We start from the raw sequence: 14,434 nt of genomic DNA, 5'->3' as shown, positions 1-14,434 counted from the left end.
ATCCTATTTTTATTTTCATTTTACCATTATATTGCGAGCAACCCAAAGTTGAATGAACCTCTCCTCTGTCTGGGTGCCGGGGCCTAAAAATATCTGACAGTGGCCTGTTCCAGTGTTGGGTGACGTGAAGCATGATTCTCTGCTATGACATGAAGACTGATTCTCTGCTGACATGAAGCCTGAATCTGTGCTATGGGACCTCTCTCCTCTGTCTGGGTGTCAGGGCCTAAATATATGACAATGGACTGTTCCAGGTTTGGCTGACGTGAAGCCTGATTCTCTGCTTTGACATGAAGACTGATTCTCTGCTGACATGAAGCCTGAATCTCTGTTATGGGACCTCTCTCCTCTGTCTGGGTGCCTGGGCCTAAATATCTGACAATGGACTGTTCCAGTGTTGGGTGACGTGAAGCCTGATTCTCTGCTATGACATGAAGACTGATTCTCTGCTGACATGAAGCCTGAATCTCTGTTATGGGACCTCTCTCCTCTGCCTGGGTGCCGGGGCCTAAATATATGACAATGGACTGTTCCAGTGGTGGGTGACGTGAAGCCTGATTCTCTGCTATGACATGAAGACTGATTCTCTGCTGACATGAAGCCTGAATCTCTGTTATGGGACCTCTCTCCTCTGTCTGGGTGCCGGGGCCTAAATATCTGACAATGGACTGTTCCAGTGTTGGGTGACGTGAAGCCTGATTCTCTGCTATGACATGAAGACTGATTCTCTGCTATGACATGAAGACTGATTCTCTGCTGACATGAAGCCTGAATCTCTGTTATGGGACCTCTCTCCTCTGCCTGGGTGCCGGGGCCTAAATATATGACAATGGACTGTTCCAGTGATGGGTGACGTGAAGCCTGATTCTCTGCTATGACATGAAGACTGATTCTCTGCTGACATGAAGCCTGAATCTCTGTTCTGGGACGTCTCTCCTCTGTCTGGGTGTCGGGGCCTAAATATCTGACAATGGACTGTTCCAGTGTTGGGTGACGTGAAGCCTGATTCTCTGCTATGACATGAAGACTGATTCTCTGCTGACATGAAGCCTGAATCTCTGTTATGGGACCTCTCTCCTCTGCCTGGGTGCCGGGGCCTAAATATCTGACAATGGACTGTTCCAGTGGTGGGTGACGTGAAGCCTGATTCTCTGCTATGACATGAAGACTGATTCTCTGCTGACATGAAGCCTGAATCTCTGTTATGGGACCTCTCTCCTCTGTCTGGGTGCCGGGGCCTAAATATATGACAATGGACTGTTCCAGTGGTGGGTGGTCTCTAGCTTTCAAATTTTGGGGGGGCACACTGGGGGCCAGGACAAAAGTAGGGGGGCAGCTATAACAACGATACATTTACACAAGTACGCTTAGAAATGCTGCAATACTTTACCCAATACCTAAAACCGCAATAGGGAAGAAAAACCCCAATCACTCAGATTTCAACATGTCCTAGCTGCCTGGGGATCTGTGGATGACAGTTATGGAGGGGGATCTGTGGATGACACATACCGTTTATAGCATGTTATGCTATGTGTCATCCACAGATCCACCCCATATCAGTGTCATATCGGGATCCCTCTCCCTATAAGGACCCATTCACACATCCGAAATTTGCGTAACGGAATTGTGGACCCATTCATTTCTATAGGGCAGCACGACGCGCTGACGGATACGGAAATGCGGACCCGCACTTCCGGGTCCGCAATTCCGTTCCTGAAAAAAAATGCCGACCCGCACATTGCCGCTGTTACGGACGTCTGAATGGAGCCTAACAGTGTCATCCACAGAGTGGCACAGATCCCCCCCCCCCATAACCGTGTCATCTACAGATCCCCCTCCCTATAACAGTGTCATCTATAGATTCCCCCCCCCCAGTAACAGTGTCATGACATCCAAAGACATCCAAAGACCCCCGATCCCCCTCCCTATAACACTATAAGAGTATCATCCACAGATCCCTCCGCCCCTATAACAGTGTAATGACTCATGACATCCACAGACCACAGATCACCCTCCCCACCGCTCACATTTGAACATGATTTCTCTAAACGGTAAAGTAAACACTGTAATCATCCAGGCTTCACTGACAGTAACTTTAAAGGGGTTCTGCACTTTCATTTAACTGAGATGATCTATACTCTGGATAGATCATCAGCTTCTGATCGGTGGGGGTCAGACACCCGGTACCCCCGCCGATCAGCTGTTTGAAAAGGCACCGGCGCTCGAGCAGCACCGCGGCCTTCTCACTGTTTACTGCCAGCCCACTGACTGACATCACGACTAGTATCAACTAGCCTGAGCGCGGCTAAGCTCTGTTCACTTGAATGGAGCTTAGCCACTCCCACGCTAGTTGATACTAGTCGTGACGTCAGTAGGCTGGCGGTAAACAGTGAGAAGGCCGCGGCGCTACTGGAGCGCCGGTGCCTTCTCAAGCAGCTAATCGGCGGGGGTCCCGGGTGTCTGACCCCCGCCGATCAGAAGCTGATGATCTATCCAGAGTATAGATCATCAATTAAATTAAAGTGCAGAACCCCTTTAACTTTTAAATCAGGAAGATTCTGGGGCAGCCCTCAGTCAGAGTCAGATCTAATCTCTCTAGTTAGAATAGAAAGAGACTTAGTCAGTCCACTCAGTCACTACTTGTAAGTTGTACCTTATTATTATTAAGTTAACCTGCTACACACCGTCACCAGTAGGTCAGGCTCAGTCCAGTCTGTTTGGTATCGGTAGGGTAGGGTAGGGCCACGCCACACACTGTCTGTTCTCTAGTCTGGGCCTGGCTGGCTTAAAGGGCTTCTGTCACCCCACTAAAGTCTTTTTTTTTTTTTTTTGCCAACTTAAATTCCTTATAATGCTATATATCAATATATAATGCTCTTACTCATTTTGGTTGGGCAGTTTCTTCAAAAAACTGACTTTTATAATATGTAAATTACCTCTCTAGCAGCAACTAGGGCGGCTACTTGCTCATAGCAGCCGCATCCTCATGTTGATTGACAGGGCCAGTGAACGCGCTCGTCCTCTGCTGGCCCTGTCTGCATTCAAAATCTGGCGCCTGCGCCGTACCGGTCTTCAGTCGGTGCAGGCGCACTGAGAGGAGGACGCTCGCTCGGCCGCTCCTTCCTCAGTGCACCTGCGCCGGGTGTAGATGTGATGTCATCAGCGCAGGCGCATTGAGGAAGGAGCTGCCGAGCGAGCGTTCTCCTCTCAGTGCGCCAGCAGAGGACGAGCGCGTTCGCTGGCTCTGTCAATCAACATGAGGAGGGGGCATCTTTATGAAAGGAGGATGCGGCTGCTATGAGCAAGTAACCGCCCTACTTGCTGGTAGAGAGCTCATTTACATATTATAAAAGTCAGTTTTTTTAAGAAACTGCCCAACCAAAATGAGTAAGAGCATTATATATTGATAAATCGCATTATAAGGAATTTAAGTTGCCCAAAAAAAAATACTGACTTTAGTGGGGTGACAGAAGCCCTTTAAGCAGCTGCTGCCAGTAGATGAATGAATCAGAATCAGCTAGTCTCGACTAGCGGCACGCTGATTTATGCACAGCACTGCCACAGAGTTTGACTGAGTCTGACTCAACTTGTCAGGTCCTGGGGCCGGGGGCGGGGTCGGGGACGCAGCAGCGGTGGGTGGAGACTAGAGAGTGAGACCGCAACGGCACCAAGTCCGAGACTCAGTCAGATCATCAGATGTGAAGAAGATGTCCGGTAGGGCTGCCTAGTGCCTACACAGTGCACAGCAGCGCAGCATAGACCATCCACCACCAAAATGAATGGGGGACATTTTAGTTGGGGGGCACAGCTTGATGTAGGGGGGGCCGTGGCCTCTCTGCCCCCCCCTGGCGACGCCACTGTGCATAGCATGCCGTATCAAATCATTTTACACTAAGCCATGCCTCTAACTTCGCCCAACACCTATCTATACACGTCCAATCCCGCCAAGTCCATTGTGTGCCCCCACACAGTAATTATGCCCCCTTTTGACAATAGTTCTGCCCCCTCACACAAAAAAAGTAATACTCACCTAGCCCCGTGCCCCCATTATCCCCTGGACTATGCTCTCTCCAGGTCAGCTCAGCAGGCTTGATGATATCACTGCACTGCGGCGCGCACAGGACCGGGAATGGTGGACCAGGGAGCTGACAGCTGCTTCAACATTGTTTTCAACTCAGGACACTGGTAGCTGAAATCGGGATATGGCGCAGCCCTCCCAGGACTGTGGGGCAGCTCCCTAAATCGGGGACCATTCCGCCGTATCCCGAACAATTAGGAGGCACGCTTCCTTCCTCCTGCAGGAGAGCCGGCCGCGTCATCCAGTGATAAGAGCTTTGATAACTGCAAGCAGAGATCTTGAAAACTTTACATAATTCCTATTGACAGTTTATTCGAAAATTGTATAACTTTTAATTATACAATGGAGAAGATTTATTGGCTGAGACTGGAATCCCCCTTCTATAGGCTACACTTGTATTCCTCTTTATGCAATGTCTCACATAATCATCCATTCTGAAGCACAATACATCTTATACCATGACACCACAGCGCCACCTAGCGTCTACGATTTGTACTGTCCCCCACTTTATATTGAAACGAGTTCACATCTAGTTTCTGTACAGCTTCGTGAATTTCCTGCGCACTGCCCCCTGCTGACAAGACCGGAAAGTGACGTCACACCCCCATCCCGCAAGGTATAGTGAGAAACTGTTTTCGGCGGCCATTTTTATGAAGCAAAGTGTTATAGCTGGCTAAGACAAAATGGCGGCTGCTTGAGCCATATCGCTACCCGGAAGTATAAGTAGAAGGGACTTTGTTTCCTTGGTGACCAGTGCATCTCTTGTGTCGCTATAGTGGAAGCGGTCTGTGGCTTGAAAATGTCGGGCACTACTAGGTGTCCGGACTGTGGGTCTTGTGAGATTGTGGAGGACGCGCACTACTCCCAGGAGCAGCTGGTGTGTGCTGACTGCGGCTTCATCCTGACCGAGGGGGCGCTGACCACCACACTCACAGAGGAGGGCTTCCAGCAAGGTAGGGGAACCGCGCTCTACACATTTTTGGAGGTGTGTTGTTAGTCTGTTAATAAAGTTTTGCACTTCAACAGGCTTGGAGATAACTGGGTGGAACGGGCCTTACCTTCGGAGTTGCCCATAGCAACCAATCAGATTGCAGGTCACATAGTGAAAGAGGTCGTCTATACCCCAATGAGAGAGACGAGGACTGTCTACACTAAGCCACGCCTCTAACCCCACCCAATGCCTAAATGTAAACATCCCACACACCTAGTCCTGCCCCCAATGATGGCATTGTGCCTGCTGAGCTGAGAAGGAGGGTGCACAGGGGCTGGAGATGATTCCCGGCCTGTGCGGCACGATGATGTCACCGCGTTACACCTGCCGAGGAGGTGACGTCGTGAGGTGAATAGTGGAGCAGGGCGCGGACGCCTCCTGCTTCACCGCTGCATTCTCAATCCTCTGGACATACCTCAGGGACTGTATGGTCATGTGATTGGTCCCCATGAGGGACTACCCCGTTAGCGCTATGTGGTGACAGAAGACTGTGTTCACATCAGGTGTCTGTCCCACATGTCATATGTACATGAGGGGGTTGCAAAACCGTAGTACACGACCCTTCTCCATCCTACAGTGTCCAGCAAAAAGGCTACTTTTACACTAGCGTTAATGTTTTCTGGTATTGAGATCCGTCATAGGGTCTCAATACCGGAAAAAACCGCTTCCGTCTTGTCCCCATTCATTGTCAATGGGGGCAAAACGTAACTGAACGGAACGGAGCGCTTCAAGAAAGAGCAAACCGCACAATAGAAAACGGATCCATCCCCCATTGACTTTCACTGGAGCTCATGATGGATCCGTCTTGGCTATGTTAAAGATAATACAACCGGATCCGTTTATAACGGATGCAGACGTTTGTATTATCAGTAACTGAAGCGTCTTTGCTGAGTCCTGCCGGATGAGGCAAAAAAAAACACGCTAGTGTGAAAGTAGCCTTAAACTAAAAAAAAAAAAAAGTTTTCTCTACAGCGGAGTCCTGTGGTAAGAGATGGCATCTGCTGGAGGCCCCTTCTCAATCTTCTCTGTGCAGGTCCATCCTCATCCAGGTGATGGGGTGTCACGTGCTGTGGAATATTTTAGGTTCATTAGCTAAACACTGTGTTCTCTTCATTATTGGTCTATTCTGCATACCACCGTACTTTTCGCAGCTTTGCCCCGCGATTGGCTGCTGCTGTCACGTCACTGCTGCAGCCAAATAAGCAAAGCTCAGTGAGAAGGACCCCCTTTAAGCGCTTCCCGAACTTCATCGTAATTGTACAGCGGAAGTCGGGTCTTTAAAGATGGCGCCCTCTTCGCCACAGCAGACATGAGAGGCTAATGTCTGCGATCGGCAGTAATGTCGATCACAGACATTGAACCCCTCAGATGCCGTGGTGAAATGTGACTATGGCATCTGACTGTGCAAAACCTGGAAGCGCTGCACTTCTGGGACGGAAAACAGCTTCCCCCCCCCCCCCACGCAGCCATCTGGGGAGCCATTCGGTGCCTGTGAAAGGCCAGGGCCTGCTGTGGCTCCGATTCCTTTCACAGGTATATTCCAATGTAGGCCTGCAGGTGGCAGCACTACATTGCAACATACAGAATTTTCTATTTGTCAATGGAATTATTTCCTCTGATATATAGAAGTGGCAATCAAAGGTTTGCCTGATGTTAGGCCGTTGGGGGGCCTAAAAGAAATTGAAAAAAAAATAATAATAAAGGATATTAAAAACAACTCCCTTACCCCATAATAAAACTAAACACTGAAAAAAAGAAACCTCATGGGCATCAGCACGTGCAAAAACACCCGTACTATTCAAATATAAAATTAATCGTGCCATACGGCGAATAACGCAACAGAAAAAAAATCGAAATCGCTGATCTGCCATTTTTATATATTTTTTTTCCATCGCTTCACCTCCCAAAAATTGAATAAAAAGTCACACACCCCAAAACGGTAAAAACTACAGATTGTCCCGCAAAAAACAGCTCCACACAGCTCTGTAGACATAACTATAAAAAAGTTTATAAGGAGTCAGAATATAGCGAAGAAGAAAAATATTTTTTTCAAAGGTTTTTTTGTTATATATAAATGTGGTATTGCTGTAATTGTAGTGACCTGGAGAATGAAGTTCACAGGTGAGTCTTACCGCTTAGGGAAGACTGTAGAAACAAAAACCATAACCCATGTAGCGAAATTTTTATTTTTTTTCAATTTCACCATTTGGAATTTTTTCCCACTGTGTTGTATGAAATACCAAATGGTGCCATTAGAAAGTACAACTTTTCCCGCAAAAAAAAACCAAAACAAAAAAACTGTGAACTGAAAAATAAAAAAGTTATGGCTCTGGGAAGGCAGGAAGTGAAAAATGAAAATGCAAAAATGTAAAATTGCCAGGGCTAGAAGGGGTTATTTTTCTAGTGAAGGTTCTGATCTTTTGCTGTTGGCATCACTTCTGCTTCCCTTGTACTCCGGTTTCTTACTTCTGTTTTTCCCCCCAGCGGTGAATTTTACAGTGGGCACTGGACAGAACGAGTCAATCAGTCGCACTAAGCTGCGGGGTAAGTTCCATGTGTACAGCACATTGTTCTGGTTCTGATGGACCCTATGGCATCTGCAGCATTTTGCACCAATTTTCCTTTCATGAAAGGGGTTTTCCAGGAATGATTTAAAATGACCGCTGACAACCTGTCCCAGAATGTGAGCAGGACTGGTTGCTTCCACCTGCAGAGCTGCCTAGGAGGGTGAGGGGTGGGCACACTACTCTCTACTCAGCCATCATAAGCATCTATTGTAGAACAGTGTAGTGAGACCCCCCAGGCAGCACTTCAAGTGCAACGTAAGCGACCACCCCCGTACATGTACAGCACTAAAAGACCAGCTCAGTACATGTGCAGCCTGCTAATTTGGCGGGTGCAGGAGCCCAGCTATTACTGACAGTCGGGCACCTGCTGTATCCGTCAGCAATGATGACACCACAGATGCCGGCGCAAACCCCTTGTATGCCAAAATGGGGTCATTTGTGGGTGGTTTCTATTATCTAGGCCCCTCAAAGTGACCTCATAACTGAATTGGTTCTTTAAAAAGAGGGTTTTGGAAATTTTCTTAAAAATTTTAAAACTTGCTTCTAAAATTCTAAGCCTTCTAACGTCCAAAAAAATAAATAAAATGACATTTACAAAATGCTGCAAACATAAAGTAGACCAATGGGAAATGTGCTGGTTCAGAGCGGAACTCGGACATATCCCCTTTTTCTCCCAGGCAGCCCCTCTGACTTGAGCATTTATGCGTATGCTTTTTCTGGAGATCCGGTGATGTACAGGGCTCTCCGTGGGTAAGCTAGGTTGGGGCTTCTGCCCAGTGACGTCACCGGGAACTTTGCTAGGCACGTTCTGCTCTGAACCCAGATAATCCCTTTAAGTAATTAAAAAGAGAGAAATTCAAAGTTTGGAAATTCTTCAAAATTTTCAGTAAATTTTTTATTTTATTTTCAAATAAATAAATGTGACATATATCTACCCAAATTTCCTACTGTCATGAAGTACAATGTGTCACAAGAAAACAGGCTCAGAATGGCTTAAAGGGAACCTGTCACTGGGATTTTGGGTATAGAGCTGAGGACATGGGTTGCTAGATGGCCACTCGCACATCTGCAATACCCAGTCCCCATAGCTCTGTGTGCTTTTATTGTGTAAAATTAACATAAGAGTCATCTCTTACTTGTGTGACCAGAGAAGAGTCATATTTTCAAGCTCCGACTCATCTCAGGTTAATTTGCATATGTATGAAATCGTTTTTTTTTACACAATAAAAGCACACAGAGCTATGGGGACTGGGTATTGCGGATGTGCTAGCGGCCATCTAGCAACCCATGTCCTCAGCTCTATACACAAAATCCCGGTGACAGGTTCCCTTTAAATAAGTAAAAGCGTTCCAAAGTTATTACTACATAAAGTGACAGATTTCCAAAAAACGGCCTGGTCTTTAGGGTGAAAAAATGGCAGGAGGGATGAGGGAAGTGCCAGGAAGAGGTTAAATCATTCCTGAAGAACCCTGTTAAGGCTACTTTCACACTAGCGTTTGGGTGTCCGCTTCTGAGTTCCGTTTGAAGGCTTTCACAAGCGGCCCTGAACGCATCCGTACAGCCCTAATGCATTCTGAGGGGACGCGGATCCGCTCAGAATGCATCAGTCTGGCAGCGTTCAGCCTCCGCTCCGCTCAGCAGGCGGACACCTGAACGCTGCTTGCAGCGTTCGGGTGTCCGCCTGGCCGTGCGGAGGCAAACGGATCCGTCCAGACTTACAATGTAAGTCAAAGGGGACGGATCCGTTTGAATATGACACACTATGGCTCAATTTACGAAGGATCCGTCCCCCATTGACTTTCAATGTAAAGTCTGGACGGATCCGTCTGAGGCTACTTTGACACTTAGAATTTTTTTTTACAATATAATGCAGACGGATCCGTTCTGAACGGATCCACCGTCTGCATTATATGAGCGGATCCGTCTCAGACTGATCCGCTCTGAACGCAAGTGTGAAAGTAGCCTTAAGAACACTTCCACAAAAAGGTCACAGATTCTCATGCAGTTTTGAGGGTTTCTTTAGATGTGGGGATTCCGTGTGACCACTTCTGTGTGATCCTTCCCTCCAGGTATTGTGCGCGTCAGGAATCTTTGTAGAGTTCTCCGACTTCCCGACACCTTTGCAGATACGGCAGTGTCCTATTATGAAAGCGCATTCTACCTCCCACTGTGCCACTCTGCCAGAAAGGAGAAGAAGGAGGCCATCATGGGGTGCTGTGTGTACATCACGTGTAGGCAGCATGGCTGGCCTCTCACCATTGCCACCATCTCTTTGTTGCTCTACTCCAAGTATGAACTCGTCACCAGTGTGTTCCTGGAACTGGTTCAAGCATTGAAGGTGGATGTACCATCTATGAGTCTTAAGGCTCTGGCCAAAAGTCACTGCCAAAGGTAATCTACGGTAGATGGTGGCAGATTTTCGAATGCAGAGGGGAAACTACATTTAGAATTTGATGGCTGACATTGAGAGAACTGGTCATCTGCCTGACCACCTTTTTTGAACACCTCCTCTGACACAGAGTTTTGTCACGTCTCCTGCCCTGACTCTACTCTTCTTGCACACCTGCTGAGGCTCTTTGAGAGTAATGAAAATTATTGGCACCAAAAGGATTTTTCACACATTACTGGGCACCACAGGTGGGGGTTGTAGCTTAAGGAGCCCACAAACGGCCAATAGTGGTGAAGTTTAAAGGGCATCTGTCACCGGCAACCTCCCTATCAAACTGTTTGCATAGACTCATAGTTGTGGTTCCTCAGATTAAAACACAGATGCCTTCAGCTGCCAAGTGCACATGTAACAGGTCAGTTTCATAGGCACAGATCCACTGACCGATGCCCTTTAAGCCCTGAAACCACCACACAGAAATGCTCTCAGCCATCTGCTGTCTGGATTGATTTAACCCCTTTGCGATGGGCAAACGCCGATCACAAGCATTAAAGCCTTTAAATGAGCAATTCTGAACAATTAATAGATCTAAAAATCCATGATTGTTGAGAATTAAAAAAAATATTTATTTTGTAGGCTCAAATATGAGCTTCAAGATCATAAAAAAAATAAAAAGTCCTGGGTCCACCATGGTCTCTTTTTACCTGGCTTCAATGTCCAAGACAGCCAGTCAGTGACCTCTTTGGTGTTGACACCTCACAACTGTAGCAGGGGACCAGGGAAGCGTTGGCCTGGGAGTAGCAGGAGATGGGCAAGGTGAATATTACTCTGTTTGTCATATTATAGCATTATAAGCTTTTTAAAAAAAAAAAAAGCCTTGTGGCTGGAGAGCCCCTTTAACAGGCTCCCAGATCATCACAGCAGTGTGTCACTCCACAGCAAAGGCGCTCCCCACAAGGCCTTGTTACTGAAACCTATCTGTCATTGAATCCCAAACAGAACCTGGATTTGTCACCAAAGACAATGCAGTTCCAGTCGGTAGAAGTCCAGGTTTCTCAGTCATGGCAACAGTGGCTGGATGTCAATGGCAGGACACATAACTGGTGACCTGAAACCAAATTTCCTTCCACTATAAGGGCCTGGAAATGGTCTAGTCAGAGACAGGGGGGTGTATTGAAGGTGCCACCTTTGCCTGGATGGTGGACAACAAATGTACTGGGGGTCTGTTTGGACCGTCCGTTTATTTATTTATGTACTGTGTTATGTGCCCGCGGGTGTATGGAGTGGGCCTCTGCAGTGCTCTATACGGGGCGCACAGACAGGAAGCCGCTATAGCGCCACCCCCATCATTTAATTCCTCAGGTACCGTAGTCAGTGAGTGAAGGCAGAGGTATGTGGTTCCCTCTGCTTTCCGATTAGAGCCCCCGCAGTGAAATCGCGGGTATCCAATCGGTGTCATGGCAGCCTGGACACTGCTGAAGCGATCCAGGCCTGCCATGGCAATCTCCATACTGAGCTATGCACGAGGCATCGTTCAGAATGGAGGCTGTAAAAATCCTATTCACCCTAACAGATCTCTATTGGGATGAATAGGAGAGGGGATCAAAAGATCTCATGTACTAGGCCTAGTTTAAAAAAAATTATATATATATATATATATATATATATATATATATATATATATCTATATCTATATCAATAAAAAATCATATTTGGTATTGTTTCCAAAAATGTCATGGGCGGTGAACGCTTACATGCTACAAAAGTGGTACCAATAAAAACTACAGTTCATTAAGCAAAAAACAAGCCTTTATACAGCTCTGTTGATCGAAATATAAAAAGTTATGGCTGTCAGAATAAATTTTAATTTTAGATTCTTATTGAGCCACAGAAAAAGGATGTCAATTTTAGTGCATAGTAAATGCTGTGATGCCAAAAACCTTGGCGGAATTCTGTTTGTTTTTTTGCCACGCACAGATTTTTTTTTCACATTTTCTAATACGAGATATGGTAAATTAAATGGTGACATTAAAAATGCATCTTGTCCCGCAAAAAATAGGCCTTCATATGGCTATGTGAATGGCAAAATAAAAAAAGTTATGGCTATTGGAACGTGGGGAGGAAAAATCCAAAATGTAAAAATAAAATAGGCCCAGTTTTTAAGGGGTTAATTCTGTTTATGTATCTAAAATAGAAAGATGAGAAACTTTTTTTTTAATTTCATTCCCCAGTGACCCAGTATTGTGAACCCAGTGCAGTCCTGCCACCGGGCCGTGTATCCCACCCTAAGCAGTTTCCAATCCGTACAGAGTTATACAATCGGGGGACCCCAAGCGTTCTGGTTAATGTCTGTCTACACCAGTGGTGGCAAACCTATGGCACGGGTGCCAGAGGCGGCACTCGGAGCCCTCTCTGTGGGCACCAACACCCTGGAAACAGTCTATGGTGTACCAATATGCCTTAGACTCTTCCTGCCCTTCATCAGCGCAGGGCGCACTATGAACAGCACAGGCAATGCACTGAATGTGGGCAGGCTATGATAGCTATGGTAAATGATAAAGTACATGGAAGATATAATATGTTGGACTGTAGTATTCAGGTTACATTGCCGTGTTGGCACTTTGCGATAAATATGTGGGTTTTGGGTTGCAGTTTGGGCACTCGGCCTCTCAAAGGTTCGCCATCACTGGTCTACACACTTAAAATAAAATCTGTTGGACCCTATTATTCTAATAATAGGAATTTTTTTAAAAATAATGCTGTCACATGAGTATTTTACAATGGTTCTAGCATGTACTTGTTTCCCGTTATTAGCATGTTCATATTTTCTTTATTTTCAGTTTTCGGTTATTCCGGACTTGCCCGTCTGCCCCAGAAGGATATGCAGAGGATCTGGATAAAGTATTGGAGCGGACTTTACAAATTCTGGAGTTAGCCAGTGAGACATGGCTAGTCACTGGACGTCGCCCCATTCCCATAATAACGGCAGCTGTCTATCTTTCCTGGCAGTCCCTTAAACCCGCCCAACGACTGTCTTGCACCTTATCTCGGTTTTGCAAGTTGTCTGAAACAGAATTGCCTTCTCCAGCGGTATTGCGATTAAAAGAACTTAAAGAACGCTGCCTAAAACTGTCCACACAACTACCATGGCTGAAGATGCAAACGTTAAATAACAAAACTGTGGTATATCACTTGGGTGACATCTTAAAACACCAGGCCTATCTTCTCAGGAAGGCTCTAGAAGCCGTGGAGATGTCCACCACACAGTCTGAGGAAGGCAGCTCTTTGGCTCAACAGCCTGCTGGTGCTGCTTTCCTTCCTCCGTGCGTGACCAAGCCAAGAAAAAGACCATATACCACAGCTTTTCCTGATAAGCTGCAAAACATTACTGGGGATGAGGACATTTCAGACAGTGAGATAGAGCAGTACTTGAGGACACCAGATGAGGTGGCTTGCTTCCAGCAGCTGCAGGCTCAGCTTGATGCGCGTCAGTGAATAGTTATCGTAAAGACTTGTTATGATCTGTACATCTTATTAAATCTGTGTATGCTTGTTCATTTTCTATTCTTCTTTTTGCATTAATGGCCACAATTTTTATTTCTTTATTTTTAATTTGAGGTTGTAACAATGTCTCTACAGATGGTACTTTAGGTGGGAGGACGGTGCTGACAGCTCAATATGAGAAGTAAAATCAGTGCCTCAGAGTAGGACAGGGTGGACAACTGTTGGTTCTGGGAGATTCCAAGGTGTGGACCATAAACGTCCTCATTTTTGGTCTATCCTGTATTATTCCTCTGATATTCTTTCTAAAATGACATAGTGATGTAGTTGCTGATACACACGGGGCCCTTCATGTACAGAAATAACTGAAAAGAGAAGACCTCTTGTTGGTGATTCAACTTAGGCCCCTTTCACACGAGCGAGTATTCCGCATGGGTGCAATGCGTGATGTGAACGCATTGTTCCCGCACGGAATCTGGACCCATTCATTTCAATGGGTCTGTGTACATGAGCGTTGGTTTTCATGCATTACTTGTGCGTTGCGTGAAAATCGCATCATGCTCTATATTCAGCAATTTTTTACGCAACGCTGGCCCCATGCAAGTGCGGTTGCGATGCGTTTTTCACTTATGGTTGCTAAGAGATGTTATTTGTAAACATTCCGTTTTTTATCATGCGCGTGCAAAATGCATTAAATCGCATTGCACCCGCGTGATAAAAACTGGGCGCTATCGCAGACAAAACTGAATGTACTTGCTTGCGAAATCGCGCATTTTTCACTGAACGCATCCGGACCTAATCCGCTCACGATCGTCTGCATGGGGCTGTAAGCCTCTTTAACACAAGAGTTTTCCATCGGGGTGCGATGCGTGAAGCAAAAGCATAGCATCCGGACTGAATCCTGACCCATT

At 46.4% G+C, this 14,434-nt stretch overlaps 1 protein-coding gene across 1 annotated transcript; it reads left to right on the top strand.

Annotated features, from left to right (window-relative positions):
• Positions 1 to 4,685: 4,685 nt before the first annotated feature.
• On the top strand, positions 4,686 to 13,577 carry BRF2 (BRF2 RNA polymerase III transcription initiation factor subunit). Its single transcript, XM_044283130.1, has 4 exons — positions 4,686 to 5,031; positions 7,554 to 7,613; positions 9,706 to 10,027; positions 12,863 to 13,577. Exons 1-4 carry the CDS (start codon positions 4,878 to 4,880, stop codon positions 13,515 to 13,517), a joined length of 1,191 nt encoding a protein of 396 aa, XP_044139065.1. The 5' UTR covers positions 4,686 to 4,877; the 3' UTR covers positions 13,518 to 13,577.
• The last annotated feature ends 857 nt before the right edge of the window (positions 13,578 to 14,434 follow it).

The sequence above is a fragment of the Bufo gargarizans genome, chromosome 2, assembly GCF_014858855.1.
Source record: "Bufo gargarizans isolate SCDJY-AF-19 chromosome 2, ASM1485885v1, whole genome shotgun sequence".
Lineage (NCBI taxonomy): Eukaryota > Metazoa > Chordata > Amphibia > Anura > Bufonidae > Bufo > Bufo gargarizans.
The sequence above is the reverse complement of the archived record's forward strand: the minus strand, read 5'-3'. Positions and strand labels throughout refer to the sequence as shown.

Coding starts and splice junctions, on each gene's coding strand:
- BRF2 (XM_044283130.1), top strand. CDS start 4,878: ATGTCGGGCACTACTAGGTGTCCGGACTGTGGGTCTTGTGAGATTGTG. Junction 7,614..9,705: donor CAGTCGCACTAAGCTGCGGG/GTAAGTTCCATG, acceptor CCTTCCCTCCAG/GTATTGTGCGCGTCAGGAAT. Junction 10,028..12,862: donor GCCAAAAGTCACTGCCAAAG/GTAATCTACGGT, acceptor CTTTATTTTCAG/TTTTCGGTTATTCCGGACTT.